The sequence below is a fragment of the Diabrotica virgifera genome, chromosome 3, assembly GCF_917563875.1.
Source record: "Diabrotica virgifera virgifera chromosome 3, PGI_DIABVI_V3a".
In the NCBI taxonomy this organism is placed as follows: domain Eukaryota; kingdom Metazoa; phylum Arthropoda; class Insecta; order Coleoptera; family Chrysomelidae; genus Diabrotica; species Diabrotica virgifera.
Genome location: NC_065445.1, coordinates 272,437,194 through 272,452,372, shown reverse-complemented (window position 1 = coordinate 272,452,372; position 15,179 = coordinate 272,437,194). Strand labels below are relative to the sequence as shown.

General features: G+C 32.8%; 1 protein-coding gene and 1 long non-coding RNA gene across 3 annotated transcripts in view; both read right to left on the bottom strand.

The window, feature by feature from the left end:
- Positions 1–14,775, bottom strand: part of LOC126882445 (uncharacterized) — a 43,952-nt gene extending 29,177 nt beyond the window's left edge. For both annotated transcript variants that reach the window (XR_007697349.1, XM_050647410.1), the window contains exons 1-2: positions 14,564–14,775; positions 4,061–4,145 (exon numbers count right to left, since the gene is read on the bottom strand). Coding sequence is in view for 1 of the 2 variants with exons in the window: in XM_050647410.1 (XP_050503367.1) it covers positions 4,061–4,145; positions 14,564–14,773 (295 nt within the window). In the remaining variant the exon portion in view is untranslated. The remainder of the gene's footprint in view (positions 1–4,060; positions 4,146–14,563) is intronic.
- On the bottom strand, positions 11,277–12,401 carry LOC126882448 (uncharacterized). Its single transcript, XR_007697353.1, has 2 exons — positions 11,530–12,401; positions 11,277–11,471 (listed from the first exon to the last, which is right to left on the bottom strand). It is a non-coding gene; the product is annotated as an uncharacterized LOC126882448 (long non-coding RNA).
- Positions 14,776–15,179: the final 404 nt, after the last annotated feature.

Genomic DNA, 15,179 nt, shown 5'->3' with positions numbered 1-15,179 from the left:
AAAAACAAAAAAATATAGGTACGTGGACTAGTAGACTTAAAGTACTTTATTGTTTTTCAAAATATGTCCCACCAAGATCGATACACTTTTGCATATGTTCAAACCAATTGGTAAAACAGTAGTTATTCCAGTCTTCAGTTGAGACCTGCAAAATCGCTGTTTTAAAGGCATCGATGACTTCTTCTGGCAACTGGAATCATGGGCGCCCATACCCATGGTCAGGGGAGCGTGGCCCCCCCCCCTGGCTTTTCGGGTGCTGTTAACTATATATGGTTATCCAGAGTACACAAAATATAATGTGCAACATCTTCACATCTGCCCTCCCTGAAAATTTTTATACGGGCGCCCGTGACTGGAATCGTTACCCACGTATTGAATTCTTGATCTTAGGGAATAGTCTAGGCGCCAGAGGGGTCACCGTGTCATATTCAATTCTGATGGACAAACTCAACGGTTTCTTATGGATTTTTGGCTGCTGATTACGAATTTCGAGGGGGGATTTTGATCCGAGTGGTCAAAAAAGTGTTATAAACAATTTAATTGTTTATAAATTGTTTATAAGGCTCTGGCTCATAAACTAAAAGAGATGAAAAAAAATGTTTCAAACAAAATTTGTTCCTTAATAAAAAACCAAGAAAAAACCGTTTACTAAACTTAAATCTAACAATTAGAACTCAAGATATTGTAAAATTAGTGCACAATGCAAATTGCAAATTGCAAAATAAGTATTTTTCGAAGCTTTATCGATCGTAACTCGGCTTCTGCGCATGCAAATGAGTCTTAGAAGGTGTCGCTTTAAAGCTTAATTAACAGGCTTCCAAACAAAGTTCATTAAATTACTTGATCTTCATTTGTTTTAAAGTTATACCCGTTTGAAATTACAATTTTCTTAAAAATATTGTACATTCATTTGTTTATAAGGGTTTCAAGCAAATTTGAGCTAATAAACATTTATACTTTAATGAACAATAATGATAGAAAAACTCAAAAGGAACAATTTGAGGTTGTGAAAATGTTCATAAGTTTATTTTTGGCCAAGATGTCGATATTTTAATGGCGCGCGCTATGAAGCGCAATATCGGCTCACCGCGTAAAGGTTCACGCGCTAACTTCTCCATGCAAATTATAATTTCTATGTATACATACGTTATCTTCATTTTTCATTTTTGAAGATCCTAATAAAATTTTATCATATAATTCTTATAATTAAATCATCATACTGTACCTCGTATCACCTTTCATTCTATTTACTTTGTCTTCTACTTTTTGCACTAAATGAGAAAAAAAACATTAAAAACTAATATTTCAGAAGTATAACTAAAAAGTAAGTTGATATTATTTATTAGTACTATTTTTACAAACATTTTTTTCATGCATCTGCAAATCTGCAAAGAGATATACAGGGAATATCATCAGATTTTTTACATCTGCATAAGTTCTTAGCGAAATTTTAACAGTTACATGGTGGTACAAGTCTGTTCTTGTAGGCAGTAAAACTAAAACTTTTTGAGGCTTCAGAGTCTAATTATCTATATGATATCCATATAAAGTGGATCTAGAATCTTTTGTTCATAGATTTTGTTCATGAATCATAGTTCTTTTGCAGCATCATCAAGGCCCGTCAATTGTGTGTATGCCGCCACATCATAAATGCTCGTTTTATATGCAATGATGATGCTGCAAAAAAATTCGATCCATTTTTATATGGATATCACATATTGGCTCATTTGCTTGCGTAGAAGCCGAGTTACGATCGATAAAGCGTCGAAGAATACATACTTACTTGACTGTGAGCCAATCTTGCGCCTCATAGCGCGCCATTAAAATATCGACATCTTAGCCAAAAATAAACTTACGAACATTTTCGTAAGCTCAAATTGTTCCTTTTGAGTTGTTTTATCATTATTGTTAATTAAAGTATAAATGTTTATAGCTCAAGTTTGCTTGAAACCTTTATAAACAAATTAATGTACAATTTTTTTGAGAAAATTATAACTTCAAATGGGTATAACTTTAAAACAAATGAAGATCAAATAATTTAATGAACTTTGTTTGGAAGCCTCTTGATCAAGCTTTAAAAGAACATCTTATAGGGCTCATTTGCATGGGTAGAAGCCGAGTTATGATCGATAAAGCTTCGAAAAATACTTATTTTGCAATTTGAAATTTGCATTGTGCACTAATTTTACAATATCTGGAGTTCTGATTGTCGGATTTAAGTTTAGTAAACGGTTGTTTCTTCGTTTTTTATTAAGGAACAAATTTTATTTGAAACATTTTTTTCTATTTCTTTTAGTTTATGAGCCAGAGCATTATAAACAATTTATAAACAATTAAATTGTTTATAACAATTTTTTGACCACTCGGATCGAAATCCCCCCTCGAAATTCGTAATCAGCAGCCAAAAATCCATAAGAAACCGTTGAGTTTGTCCATCAGAATTGAAAATGACACGGTGACCTCTATTTGGCGCCTAGACTAGAACGTAAAGAAGTCGTTGGGACTTAGGTCGGAGCTATACGTGGATGGTTTAACAATTCGTTGTTTTGAAGCTTTAAAAACTCTATTGTCTTTTGGGCAGTGTGAGCACTTGCATTGTCATTATGTAGGATGATTCGCCGTTGTGTGTTGCTTTGTCGGAGTTCCACGATATCTGCTGGTAAACAAACAGTTATATACCAATCAGAAGTAACGGTGATTCGATCTTCTAAAGCAATTGTTGACACACGACCAGATTTTAACACAAAACTTGCGAATATTTTTTTTGACACACTTCGAGAACAGGTCATTTTTCCTCATCGTGAAATACCCACACAGCGGATTGGCGTTTATTTTCCGGTTGGTAGGAGTCAATCCAAGATTCATCGCCACGAACAATACTATAAACGTTTTTTGAGCCTCCTTTGTTGAACCGGTCCAATGTTTTCGACACCAATTGACGGGAACCGCTTTTTGATTTTCTGTAAAAATGCCCAAAGATGCCCCTATCTCCCAGTATGTTACATGGCGGTCATCCTTAATTAGCTGACGAACCACATCAATGTTTTGCTGTGTGACTGATTTTTTGGATGGATCTGGCCTGGATTCGTCGCCGAGACTGCAGCGACCACGTTGAAATTCGCAATATCAGCGGAAAATAGTTGACTTGTGTGATGCTTCATTCCCAAACACAGAAACCATTTCAACGTGACATTGCTGTTGGGATAATCCTCTACGAAAATTAAAACATTATTGCTCGAAAATGTTCTCGGCTAAGATCCATTTTTCTACCGACTTACTAATTTCAAAAATTCACTGTATCTACACGACTTGTTGTATCCCAATGAAACTCTCGATTTATGTCAACAATATATGAATCGCTTATTCTATAAAGGGAATAAGTCCACTTCCGTACGAAATTAAAGTGAGATATACATTTTGTTAAACCAACGCCGACGGATCGATGAGTCTATAAAGGAAATTTGTATCTCTCACCGTACGCGAAATATCGCACGATCAAATTGTTGTTGAGCGTATAAAGGGGACTAGTCCGGGACTCATTACCTTTATACAATAATTCTTGTGGTGCCACCATTGTTTGTGTCATTTTGTTTACAGGGTCGTTTATTTTATTACTTCGGTTAGCTTACGTTAGTTAGTCTTAGGATGTAGGTATTTTAGGTCTTGTTTGTAATAAACTTTTTTTTATAAATAAAAATATTAATTTAACTGTAGTGAAGCAGCATTATTTCGTCTTTTATTCATTGATTGTATAAAGGAAACAAGTCTCAGCCTTTGAAAATGACTTTTTGGTCTTAATAGTTTTCAAAGCCAAGTTTGCTGTATCACATGTCACTCTACTAGTCTCCTTCTACATTTCAGCTGTAGAACAAAATTTGATAGGTCATCAAGTTTCTAAACTAAATAGTATTTTTCGTTTTTCTCAAAACTAGGCATTGTGGACTTATACCCTTTATACAATAAGTGATTCATATTGAGGTTGCGTTTGTGTAGGAAAGTTTTATTGGTTGTGCCCTCTAAGCGGCTATATGCAAAACTAAAAAGACAGCCAAAAACTTACCTTGTTGACACAAAGCCTCAAACGATAGCAAACTAGCATCACTTACAGTATATTTTTTGGATATATTTTGATTTTCATTTTGCAACTGAAATTATGAAAAGCGTTTAGATTTTGTTTTATTCTAATATAGTTAATTTTATATAAGTTTTATTCTAATATAGTTTACTTAAGTACTATTCGCAGATGATATAGACATCATAGCGAAGACGAAGATGACACTTATCAAAAGAAGTTGAAAATTTAGATAAGGAAGTGAAGAGAATAAGGGCTAGAGATAAACCAGCAGCACAAAACAAATTACATGACGATAGGGATGGACGACACAACAACTCACAAATATCTAATAACACAGAACCATAAATATGAAACTGTATCCACATTTAGCTACTTGAGAGTAATAATAGGGAAAATCGTAAAAGAGAGAACAGAGGAAAGAATTCTGCAAGGCAAAAAACATATGGAATGAATAGAAATCTGCTAAGAAGGAAGACTCTAAGTAAAAGAACAAAGATGAACCTACATATATAAGAACCTTAATAACACCTGATGTTAGATATGGGATGGAAACAACGACGATTAATAAGAAAGGAGAAGATAGCCTTCTGAAATTTGAAAAAAAAATAATGAGAACAATACTGAGCCACAATGTAATGAGAGAGAAATAAGAATGAAAACAAATGCCGAAATTAAAGAAGAATTAAAGAGGGAAAATATAGTCAGATACATAAAATCTCTTCGCTTAAAATGGATAGGACATAATATATACAAAGATGCCCACAATGAATGTGAAAGACTGGAAAGTTCAGTACAAGAACAGGAAGAAATGGAAAAGTAGCATGACATTCACGACAGCAGCAAAGACAAAATGACAGAGGATTAGGTAATCCACCTCACTCAAGAATAGGATTTTGAACGTCATGGCGTTAGCAATAATCCCTAGGGATTGTAATGCTTCTGTAGTATCTGTAGAGTAGGGAGGGTGAGTCAAGTCCCACAGCACTTAGGCCCAGTGGTGTCATGGTGCCGGAACGCCGTTCCGGCACTGGTTAAGAAAAGAAAAAAAAATAGAGAATTTAGGTTTTGTAAATAAAATATTTTGATTGTAGTAAAGAAAAGAGAGACGTTCTCACAAACAATTTATTTTACCACTGACGACCGGTTTCGCTGTTTACAATTTATACAGCATCATCAGGTCCGGTTAAAGTAAAATCAAATGCTACAAACAACAAAAAACCAGAGTTAGTTAGGTGGTCTGGTTTAAATAAAATTTAATGATACAGCCAATATCAAAGTACATATGTTCATGCATGTACATGAATACCCACATGTATGTTGCGCATGGTGTACAATCCTCATACTCACAAACATGCAAGCATTCATGTGCAGTGGCAAGCAAAAGTATGTCAAGTATATGATATATGATATATACTTACTTTCCGGTATAAGGGAAGAATGTAGTAGTATTCAATATCATACTTTTCTGTGCACTTTGCTAGAGGGATGGTTGGTGAAGGGAAAGATTTCAATGTAATATATTATCTAAACATCGGTGGGGTCTTGAGGGGTTTAGTAGGGAAATACGACATTAAACCGATAGTCTAATTTGTTAGTTATATATAGTGATGTTATTTTAATTTAATTATATATGGTGATGTTATTTTAATTATTAATGTAGCTTTTAATTATATATGATAGTTAGATGTTGTGCTGGGTGTGCGACTTTTAGAACAGATTGGTCGTTTATGTAATAGATGTGATCTGTTTGTGAATATTTATTTGCTATGTTTAAAAAATTGAAAATGAAGAAGAAATTGAACAATAGTAATTTGTTAAAACTTTTTCATATAAAAATATTAAAAATTGTCAAAAAATTTAGTCAAAATGTAAAATCATTCATAACTGACTCAGAGTTAAAGCTAAATGAATGATTTTACATTTTGACTAAATTTTTTGACAATTTTTAATATTTTTATATCAAAAAGTTTTAACAAATTACTATTGTTTAATTTCTTCTTCATTTTCAATTTTTTAAACATAGCAAATAAATATTCACAAACAGATCACATCTATTACATAAACGACCAATCTGTTCTAAAAGTCGCACACCCAGCACAACATCTAACTATCATATATAATTAAAAGCTACATTAATAATTAAAATAACATCACCATATATAATTAAATTAAAATAACATCACTATATATAACTAACAAATTAGACTATCGGTTTAATGTCGTATTTCCCTACTAAACCCCTCAAGACCCCACCGATGTTTAGTTAATATATTACATTGAAATCTTTCCCTTCACCAACCATTCCTCTAGCAAAGTGCACAGAAAAGTATGATATTGAATACTACTACATTCTTCCCTTATACCGGAAAGTAAGTATATATCATATACTTGACATACTTTTGCTTGCCACTGCACATGAATGCTTGCATGTTTGTGAGTATGAGGATTGTACACCATGCGCAACATACAAGTGGGTATTCATGTACATGCATGAACATATGTACTTTGATATTGGCTGTATCATTAAATCTTATTTAAACCAGACCACCTAACTAACTCTGGTTTTTTGTTGTTTGTAGCATTTGATTTTACTTTAACCGGACCTGATGATGCTGTTAAATTGTAAACAGCGAAACCGGTCGTCAGTAGTAAAATAAATTGTTTGTGAGAACGTCTCTCTTTTCTTTAATACAATAGTATGGACTCACACATGCAACCCATTCATTATTTAAAATATTTTGAATTAAGCAAATGCATATACATTTTAAAATATGCAAACGTAACTTGTATTAAAAACATAGAGTAATATTTTACTTAGTTAAGCAAAGTGCGTTCCGGCACTGCTAATTTTGCCATGACACCACTGCTTAGGCCAAAATTGACTCATTGTGCATCCTCCCAGGGGGTTGTCGTCCTTAGTTCATTAGACGGGCCATTCACGATCTGATTTGTGGTACCTCTAGTGGTACTACTAGTGGTATTACTAGTTGGTTATTCGGCACCATTCACGTCCCAACATTTTATCTTTATAGCCGTTAACAAAGGTCTTACCTTTCAGTCACCTGTTTTCACACAAGAATCTACAGGTCGAGCAAGTCTCGTAAATTTCACGATTGCGAGCCACGCTTCACGCAACCGTGTTTGCGTACTTGTGTTTCGAGTTGCGTGGTCGTGCAGAGTTATATTTACCAATTCGCGCAATCGTACTTGAGACGCTGTGTCAGGTGAGGTGTTTGAAAATTTGTGTAACTTGATTGCTTGATTCTGTGGTGTGAAGGTGGTTAAACTTTTGTTTTATTTTTTTTTGTTTTGTTTGTTTTTGTTGTTGCGAATATATCGCAGAAAGTTTTTAGATGAAGTAATTGTATGATGAAGATAACACAGAAAATACAAGAGGGCAGCATACTTTGCAAAACAACTGTTACAATTTGAAATCAACAATTTGTTAAGTTGTTGTCTTGCAGAGGAATATTTATAATCAATGCTTGCAGGTAAAAAAAGTGACTTTTTAAAAAATTATATCTTGGAAACTAAAAATTATTTTTATTTATAATTGAAACATGTAAAAGTATAGTACTCTCAAAAAAATTTCAGCCAAAAATATTCATTTTTGTAGAGTTGACTGCAATTTTTCGACAACAGCCCTTTTTTGCCCTGAGCAGCATAACAAGTCCAGTCTCATCTGAAATCAAAGTTTCTTGTAGTTTATACCTCTGGCTAGTGAATCAACAAAGGATTTTTTATTAGATGAGGTCATTTTTGTTTTATAAAAAAAACTACTTTAAAAATGAGAAAAATTGGGGTCAAAAATGTGTTTAAACTTATGTAAAATCTTCAAATTTCATTTTTTTTTAATTCCTTCGTTCATATTCTAGCCAGAGGTATAAACTACAAGAAACTTTTTGATTTCAGATGAGACTGGACTTAGTTATGCTGCCAACGCAAAAAAACTTAAACTCTACAAAAATGAATATTTTTGGCTGAAACTTTTTTTGAGACTACCTTAAGTACTATACTTTTACATGTTCCAATTATAAATAAAAATAAATTTTAGTTTTCGAGATATAATTTTTTTAAAAAGTCACTTTTTTTACCCACAAGACCCCTTAAAAAAATGTTTGGAAGAATATGTTTGATGGCCAAGATGCATACATATATTTAGAAGGAAAGTTCCTGATTTCTGTAGTATAATACATAATACCGAAGAGGAAGTAGCCCTAAGCGCCGGACTCCACTTGCGATTTGTAGTTGTGAAGATTGAACACATTCTTTCAAATAGAAGTCAATCCATGATTATTTAGTCACAAATGGATTGACTTGTATTTGAAACAATGTGTTCAATCTTCCTGATTACAAATCGCAAGTGGAGTGCGGCGGTAATAACACCAAAATATTCCATATAGGTCCATAGAAGGTACACAGACATTGAAAAATTCCTGGAATATCCCCGAAAACATGTTCTCTGAGAACATCCCAGGAAAATCCTGTGTCAGCATTTTAAACATTACCTGAATGTCTTATTGGAACATTCCATGAATGTCCACGAATGTTCTCTGGACATTCAAAATATATTTTGTAGACATTCCCTGGATATACCAGAAATACAGTGATGAGCGCTCTAATAACCGGCAAAATAGCACAAAAGATGTATTAAGTAGTGAGATAAAAAGACATGAAACTAGTCGAGCTGGGAAATTTAGCGATATTAACTTATACATTTAGATTGTATTGATTGTGTACCACCTTCAGACGTATCAGATGAGTTTGGAAACTACCACTGTCACAGTGACAGTTTTAGTTGACATACTCCTCCGATATGTGTAAAGGTGGGATCAATATAACGTAAATTTAAAGGTTAATTTCGCTAAATTTCCCAGCTCGACTAGTTTCATTTCTTTTTATCTCACAACTAAATATTTTGCCGGTTATTAGGGCACTCATCACTGTACATCCTTGCTGATGTGACAATACCTCCTATCTGTTTTTTCATGAGTTTTGTATGAGAGATGGAAAAACATGTTTTAAGGTCACCTCCTGTGTTCATATGTAAGTTTTGACTTGTTTTGTAGTTCATAGATAGTTTAATTTACTACAAAACAAGTAAAAAAATATCATATGAAAACAGGAGGTGACCCTAAGACAAGTTTTTAGTCTCTCTTACAAAACTCATGAAAAAACAGATAGGATGTATTATTACATCACTGACGATATGTGGCCATACCAAATAATACATCCTTGATAAATATAAACATTTTTATTGAACAAAATCTTTTCATACATTTTTTTAATGCAATTTACTGATATTCCTAAATATTTCAAAAAAATGTGTCACATTTGCTTTGTAAACCTTTCTTTTGCCTTTCGTAGCCACATATTCCGTTTCCTTCCTGGTTTTTTTGTAGACCACTTCTCTCAGCTGATTCTAAAAAAAATAAAATAAATGGTAATTTTTCTATCCTTTACAATTAACAATCAGAAGAAATATTATTTACAGATAATGATATGTATAATAATAATAGGTTTGTTCTAGCATCAGTTTGAAACCATCAGCGAATAGTGGACCAGCGCGAGTAGAGGGGATCGCACTGGTGACTGTATTATGTTCTTTTACTGACCAACTGTTTGCTGATGGTTTTTGACTAGTTTGACCGTTTGCTAGAACAAACCTAATAATAATGAATATTTTGTATTTTGACAATGACATCTGATGTGGAAGTCAAAACATTAATAAAATTATTTTTTCAAGTTAACTTTCACATGCGCGTCTTAAAATTTAATACTTATATCATAAATAACTATTAAAACTATCTTAAGAGGAAACAGTATAGATCAACAGGTAGCGAAAATGTGTTCCAAGATTGCGGCTGTAATTTTGAATATTTTTTCAAGATATTTGGCACACATATGAAATATAATAAAGAATGGCGGTACAGAGCCCAATTTGAAAAATATATTAATATGTGGAAATTACTCTGTAATTAAATACAATATAAAAAAAAACGAGCTTGTACCGCCATTAAGAAGAACAAAAAAATACACTTTTTTCAAATACAACTTTTTTATCCGATTTTGTGTTATTTTGGAACTACTAAAATTTTTTATTTCATTAGTAGTTCCAAAATTACACAAAATCTAGGCATCGGATAAAAAAGTTTATTTGAAGAAAGTGTATTTTTTTGTTCTTCTTAATGGCGGTACAGGCTCATTTTTTAAATATTGTATAATTACAGAGTAATTTCCACATATTAATATATTTTTCAAATTGGGCTCTGTACCGCCATTCTTTATTATTTTACGAATACGTGTGCCAAATGCCTCGAAAAAATATTCAAAATTACAGTGACAATCTTGGAACACGTTTTGGCTACCTGTTTATCGCTACTGTATTACCTTAAAACATTGCAATTTGCTAAACCAGTATATTTTACTCTACTACTACTCTACTAGCTACCTCATTTTCCACTGTTTCTAAAGACTTATTTACATGGGTAGAGTTTTGAGGAGAGTAGAGTAGTGGTAGTACTCTACCAAAAATGGCTTGATACCATTCACGTGAGGAGAGTACAAGTATAGTACTGATGCTAGTATAGTGAAACCGATTTTTGTATTTTTAAACACTCTTGATTATAAGTGCACCTTAAATTCTTAATTTTTTGCTTAAGCTTGTTTACTCCAAAGCCCCCTTTGCCATTCTTTCGACGATTTCATCCTCCGCAGCTTGCTGCAAACTTTTATTTCTGTAGTATACACTACCTAAATTCCATAAACACTGGTATTCGCTGTATTATAGCTCTACAAGTTTTAAAGTTTCATCTTCGGTGAACTTCATTTTCACTATTTACACAAAACACAATTCCAGCCAGAATGACAGCGCCCCCATGTACTCTCCTACCTACTCTATTCTGCCATAATTGAGCGTGTTCCATGGGTAGAGTGTGCAGCCGAGTAGACATTTTGGCAGTAGTGGTGGTCATAGAGTAGTTACTTTGCCATAGGTTGCTAGTCACTCTACTTTAACTCCAACTATACACTCTACCAGCTATTCTACTGTGCTGAGCATTTTTACAGGTAGAGTTACTCTACTCTATCAAGTACTTGCATCATTACTCTACCCGTGTAAACAAGTCTTAAATCTACTGAATGAAAATCTACTTAATCTTAATCTACTCTTAATGAAAAATGTCTAAAATCATTTACCCACCTAGTATTATTGTAGAATTTAAGACAGTCCAGTGCCTTATAAATAATTTCAATATGAATATTTTTCCCTTTAATTCTCCTTTGATACCACTCCATTTTAGATTTTGGGGAACTTATTTCATTGTGTTTATAGACCATATTTATTGAAGGAACCCAATCTGGAGATTGTTATTATCTATTAAGTCGGCTGGTTTTCCTATAAGATTAAAATGTTAACATCTTCAAAAATCGTTACTGTTGTAATTGTAACTTACCAGATATAAAATGATTACAGCAGACAGGACAGGAAAATTTTCATTTCGCTAGTAAAACCTGTACATTGTATTGCATTTAACCATTGTTGTCTCTCAGATACCTTATTTAGTTCAGTTTAAAAGTGAACTTTATCTTGACTTATCACATTTCACACTTCAAAACACAACACCAATGAAGCATATTATCTTTCTAAATTAATACTTCCAGAGAAAATGTTAAATTAATCTTTGTACAACACAAAATTACAAAGAAATACAACTAAAATTATCTAAAACTCATTAAGAACAGATAGAATAAGATTTATCTTTTACACCCAGTAGCCGTAATACTATATTATTTATCTATGATATTGACATATTGATTTAATTTTGAAAACGATTATATTTAAATTTGGTAAATATAACTCCGTACGACCACGCAACTTGAAACACAAGTACGCAAACACGGTTGCGTGAAGCGTGGCTCGCAATCGTGAAATTTACGAGACTTGCTCGACCTGTAGATTCTTGTTGTTTTCACGGTGGTGTACACTAAAAAATGTATCGAGTAAAGTCTATGCAAAATACAATTCGGAGGATTTGTGTTTTTAAAAATTGGGTACATGAGTTGAGGTTTCATAATTAAGCATGCCGTAAGTTTCGTTTCTCTAGTATTTGTCTAGGGCTGATATGAACTAATTAATTTTTACGACTCTTGTAATTTTTACGACTTTTTAAGATGTAGGGTAGTTATATTCTATTTTAGAAAGAAAAAAAAACTTGTTCTAAACTGGAGCTGGGATTTACTTTGCTGTGTGTGTGTGTGTATCGTGTATTTTTAATAGTAGCAATTTTTCGTGCCATTAAAAGTAATTTTCTATTATTTATTTGCGAACCTAGGGATCTTTGCTCAGCGATGTACCAATTGAGATTTTGTTTGGAACTGATGTTGTAAGCAAATTGTATACACGGAGGAAATACTAGTTACAGTGCGGTCTCATAGCAAATTTACCATTTTAATTGGGAATAAATCACAATGTTAGTTAGAAATTAAATTTATTTGACGTTTCGACTTCTACTTCTGAAATCGTTATGAAAATGTTGCGAAGTGGAAGTCGAAACATCAAATAAATTTAATATATAACTAATATCGTGGCTTATTCCCAATTCAAATAGTAAAATTGCATAAGATGCCAAAAGAAAATAGTTTTAGATTAATAAGAAACTGGTCTTTATTTACAGAAAGGAAAATGATTGGTCCCAACAAAAAGTAGATAATAAAGAATCATGTATTTTAATAAGGGTAATTTTTGTGACAGTTTATTTTCTATTAAATATTTGCAAACTAGGAATGTTTGCGTAAAGAAACTTGTAGACATCCCATACGTAATATACTGCGAGGCATAAGTTCGGGATATAGAAAATTTATGCTCATTTTCATAGTTGATTTTTCTGTGAACGGATTAACGGGTCCCGCTAATTTTTTTACTATTTTAGATATTTCTTCAGTATTAACACAGTTGTGCAAAGATTTACTTAAACTTCTTTTTTGTACTTATACCGGGTGGAGGAAAAGAAATGTTTTTCTTATGTTAAGTTTGAAACACCCTGTAGGGAGAACGAGGTATAATAATGAGTATGCATCGGAATTGTATTATAGTCTTATGTTTTGTGAACATTTTGTTTTTTGAATGTGCCTGATATCTTTAGAAACAAAGAAAATAGACGGTTTTGTAGTTTAACATGTGTTTTAACCGAAACAAAAGTTTGAGACACCCTTTAGGGAGGAAAAGGTAAAATCGTGGTTATGCATTGATACTATGTTGTAGTCTCATCTTTTGTGAACCATTTATTTTTTCAATTTTTCTGATATCTTTAATAACAAAGAAACTAGACGGTTTTACTTTTTATTATGTGTTTTAACTGACGACTGCGATACGTGAGGAGGACATGTCTTATCATACCACTAAGAAGAAATTATTTCCTATATATAGTGTGAAAGAAAAAGAGTGTTCAAAGAAAAAGAATATGTGTAATGTACCTCTCGATATTTAAAGAGCCTCCAGGTAGACACCGAATCCGTATTACTTTCAATTCCACCAATTGGGGAAATTCCACCCCAAAACATCATAGAGCCTCCATTAAACAATATCGTCTCTCTTATGTTATTTTTTAATGTTAATTTAGTTTTGTTTCAGTTAAAATACATGTTAAGGAGTAAAACCACCTATTTTCTTTGTTATTTTCTTTATCTTTAAAAAGCTAAAGATATCAGGGAGATTCAAAAAACAAAATGTTCACAAAACATAATACTACAATACGATTCCGATCTATACACAGATTTGTACCCCGTTCCCCCTACAGGGTGTTTCAAACTTAACATAAGAAAAACATTACTTTTCTTCCACCCGGTTTAAGTACAAAAAGAATTTTAATTAAATCTTTGCACAACTGTGTAAATAGTAAAGAAATATCTAAGATAAAAAAAATTAGCGAAATTCGTTAATCCGTTCACGAAAAAATCAACTATGAAAATGAGCATACATTTTCTATATCCTTTGAGTTAATAACTTATGACTCGCAGTGTAGTGGAAATTTTTAATCCAACACCCAACATCAGCATTCACGCTCCAACTTTCTTAGTAATACCACTAGTGGTCGTATTACTTGTGGTACCACTAACCCAACCGCCCCATTCACGGCCTGATTTTAGATCCAACATCGAAAGTCGTACCACTAGAGGTACTACAAATCAGAGCGTGAATGGCCCTTTATCCATCCTGCCATTTCCAGGAAGGCGGACAAATCACCAAGGGATTGTAATGCTTAATGAATGAATGAATAAATGAATGAATGAAAGTACTATCGCAGGTATACAGTAGTAAAGTCAAAGTTATCTATAGTATTAGAAAATTTAACTTGCTGGAAAAACGTAATGTTTTAAGTGCATCAAATCAGAAAAAAAAACAAAAAAAATGAGGACTACGTGTTAGATAAATTGTACTAAATAATAATGTTCAATATCCTAAAAACATAACACAACATAATCGATTACCTCTTTCTTCTCCCAATTCATTAGAAAGTATATCGCTAAACAGAACACGAACAAAATGCTAACTGTTGCTATCCATACTTCTGCTGTAAATGTCATTAAATAAATATTTTCGACATACGACATTGAAGGTTTCTTCAACAGAAACCTTATCTTCCACGTATCTGCCTTCGCCAAAAAGTTAATAGCTCTGGCTCTCTCCTCCGTAAGCATCATGGCCGCTAAAACATAAGAAATCTTTGAAATATAGTTAGTTATTTTTAAACCTAGGTGACGGACAGAAAAATATGCTGCCCACTTACAAATAATAAAGAACAACAATTAGCGCTTCTTCTTCTTCTTATGCAATCAACTAAAATGTTCGCGATCACGTTTGACAATTTTTCTCTATACCTCGCAGTGTGTAATAAGTGTCCTTTGTTTCTTAGCCCTGTCCATTGTTTGACATTTCGGAGCCATGACATATTCTTTCTGCTCACTCATCTTCTTCCTTCGATATTTCCTTCAATTAAATTTTGCAGAAATTGGTATCTTCCGTTTCTAATTATGTGTCCCAAGTATACCGTTTTTCTCTGTTTAATAGGGAACTTGCAAAAAATTTTAAATATTAAAATGATAT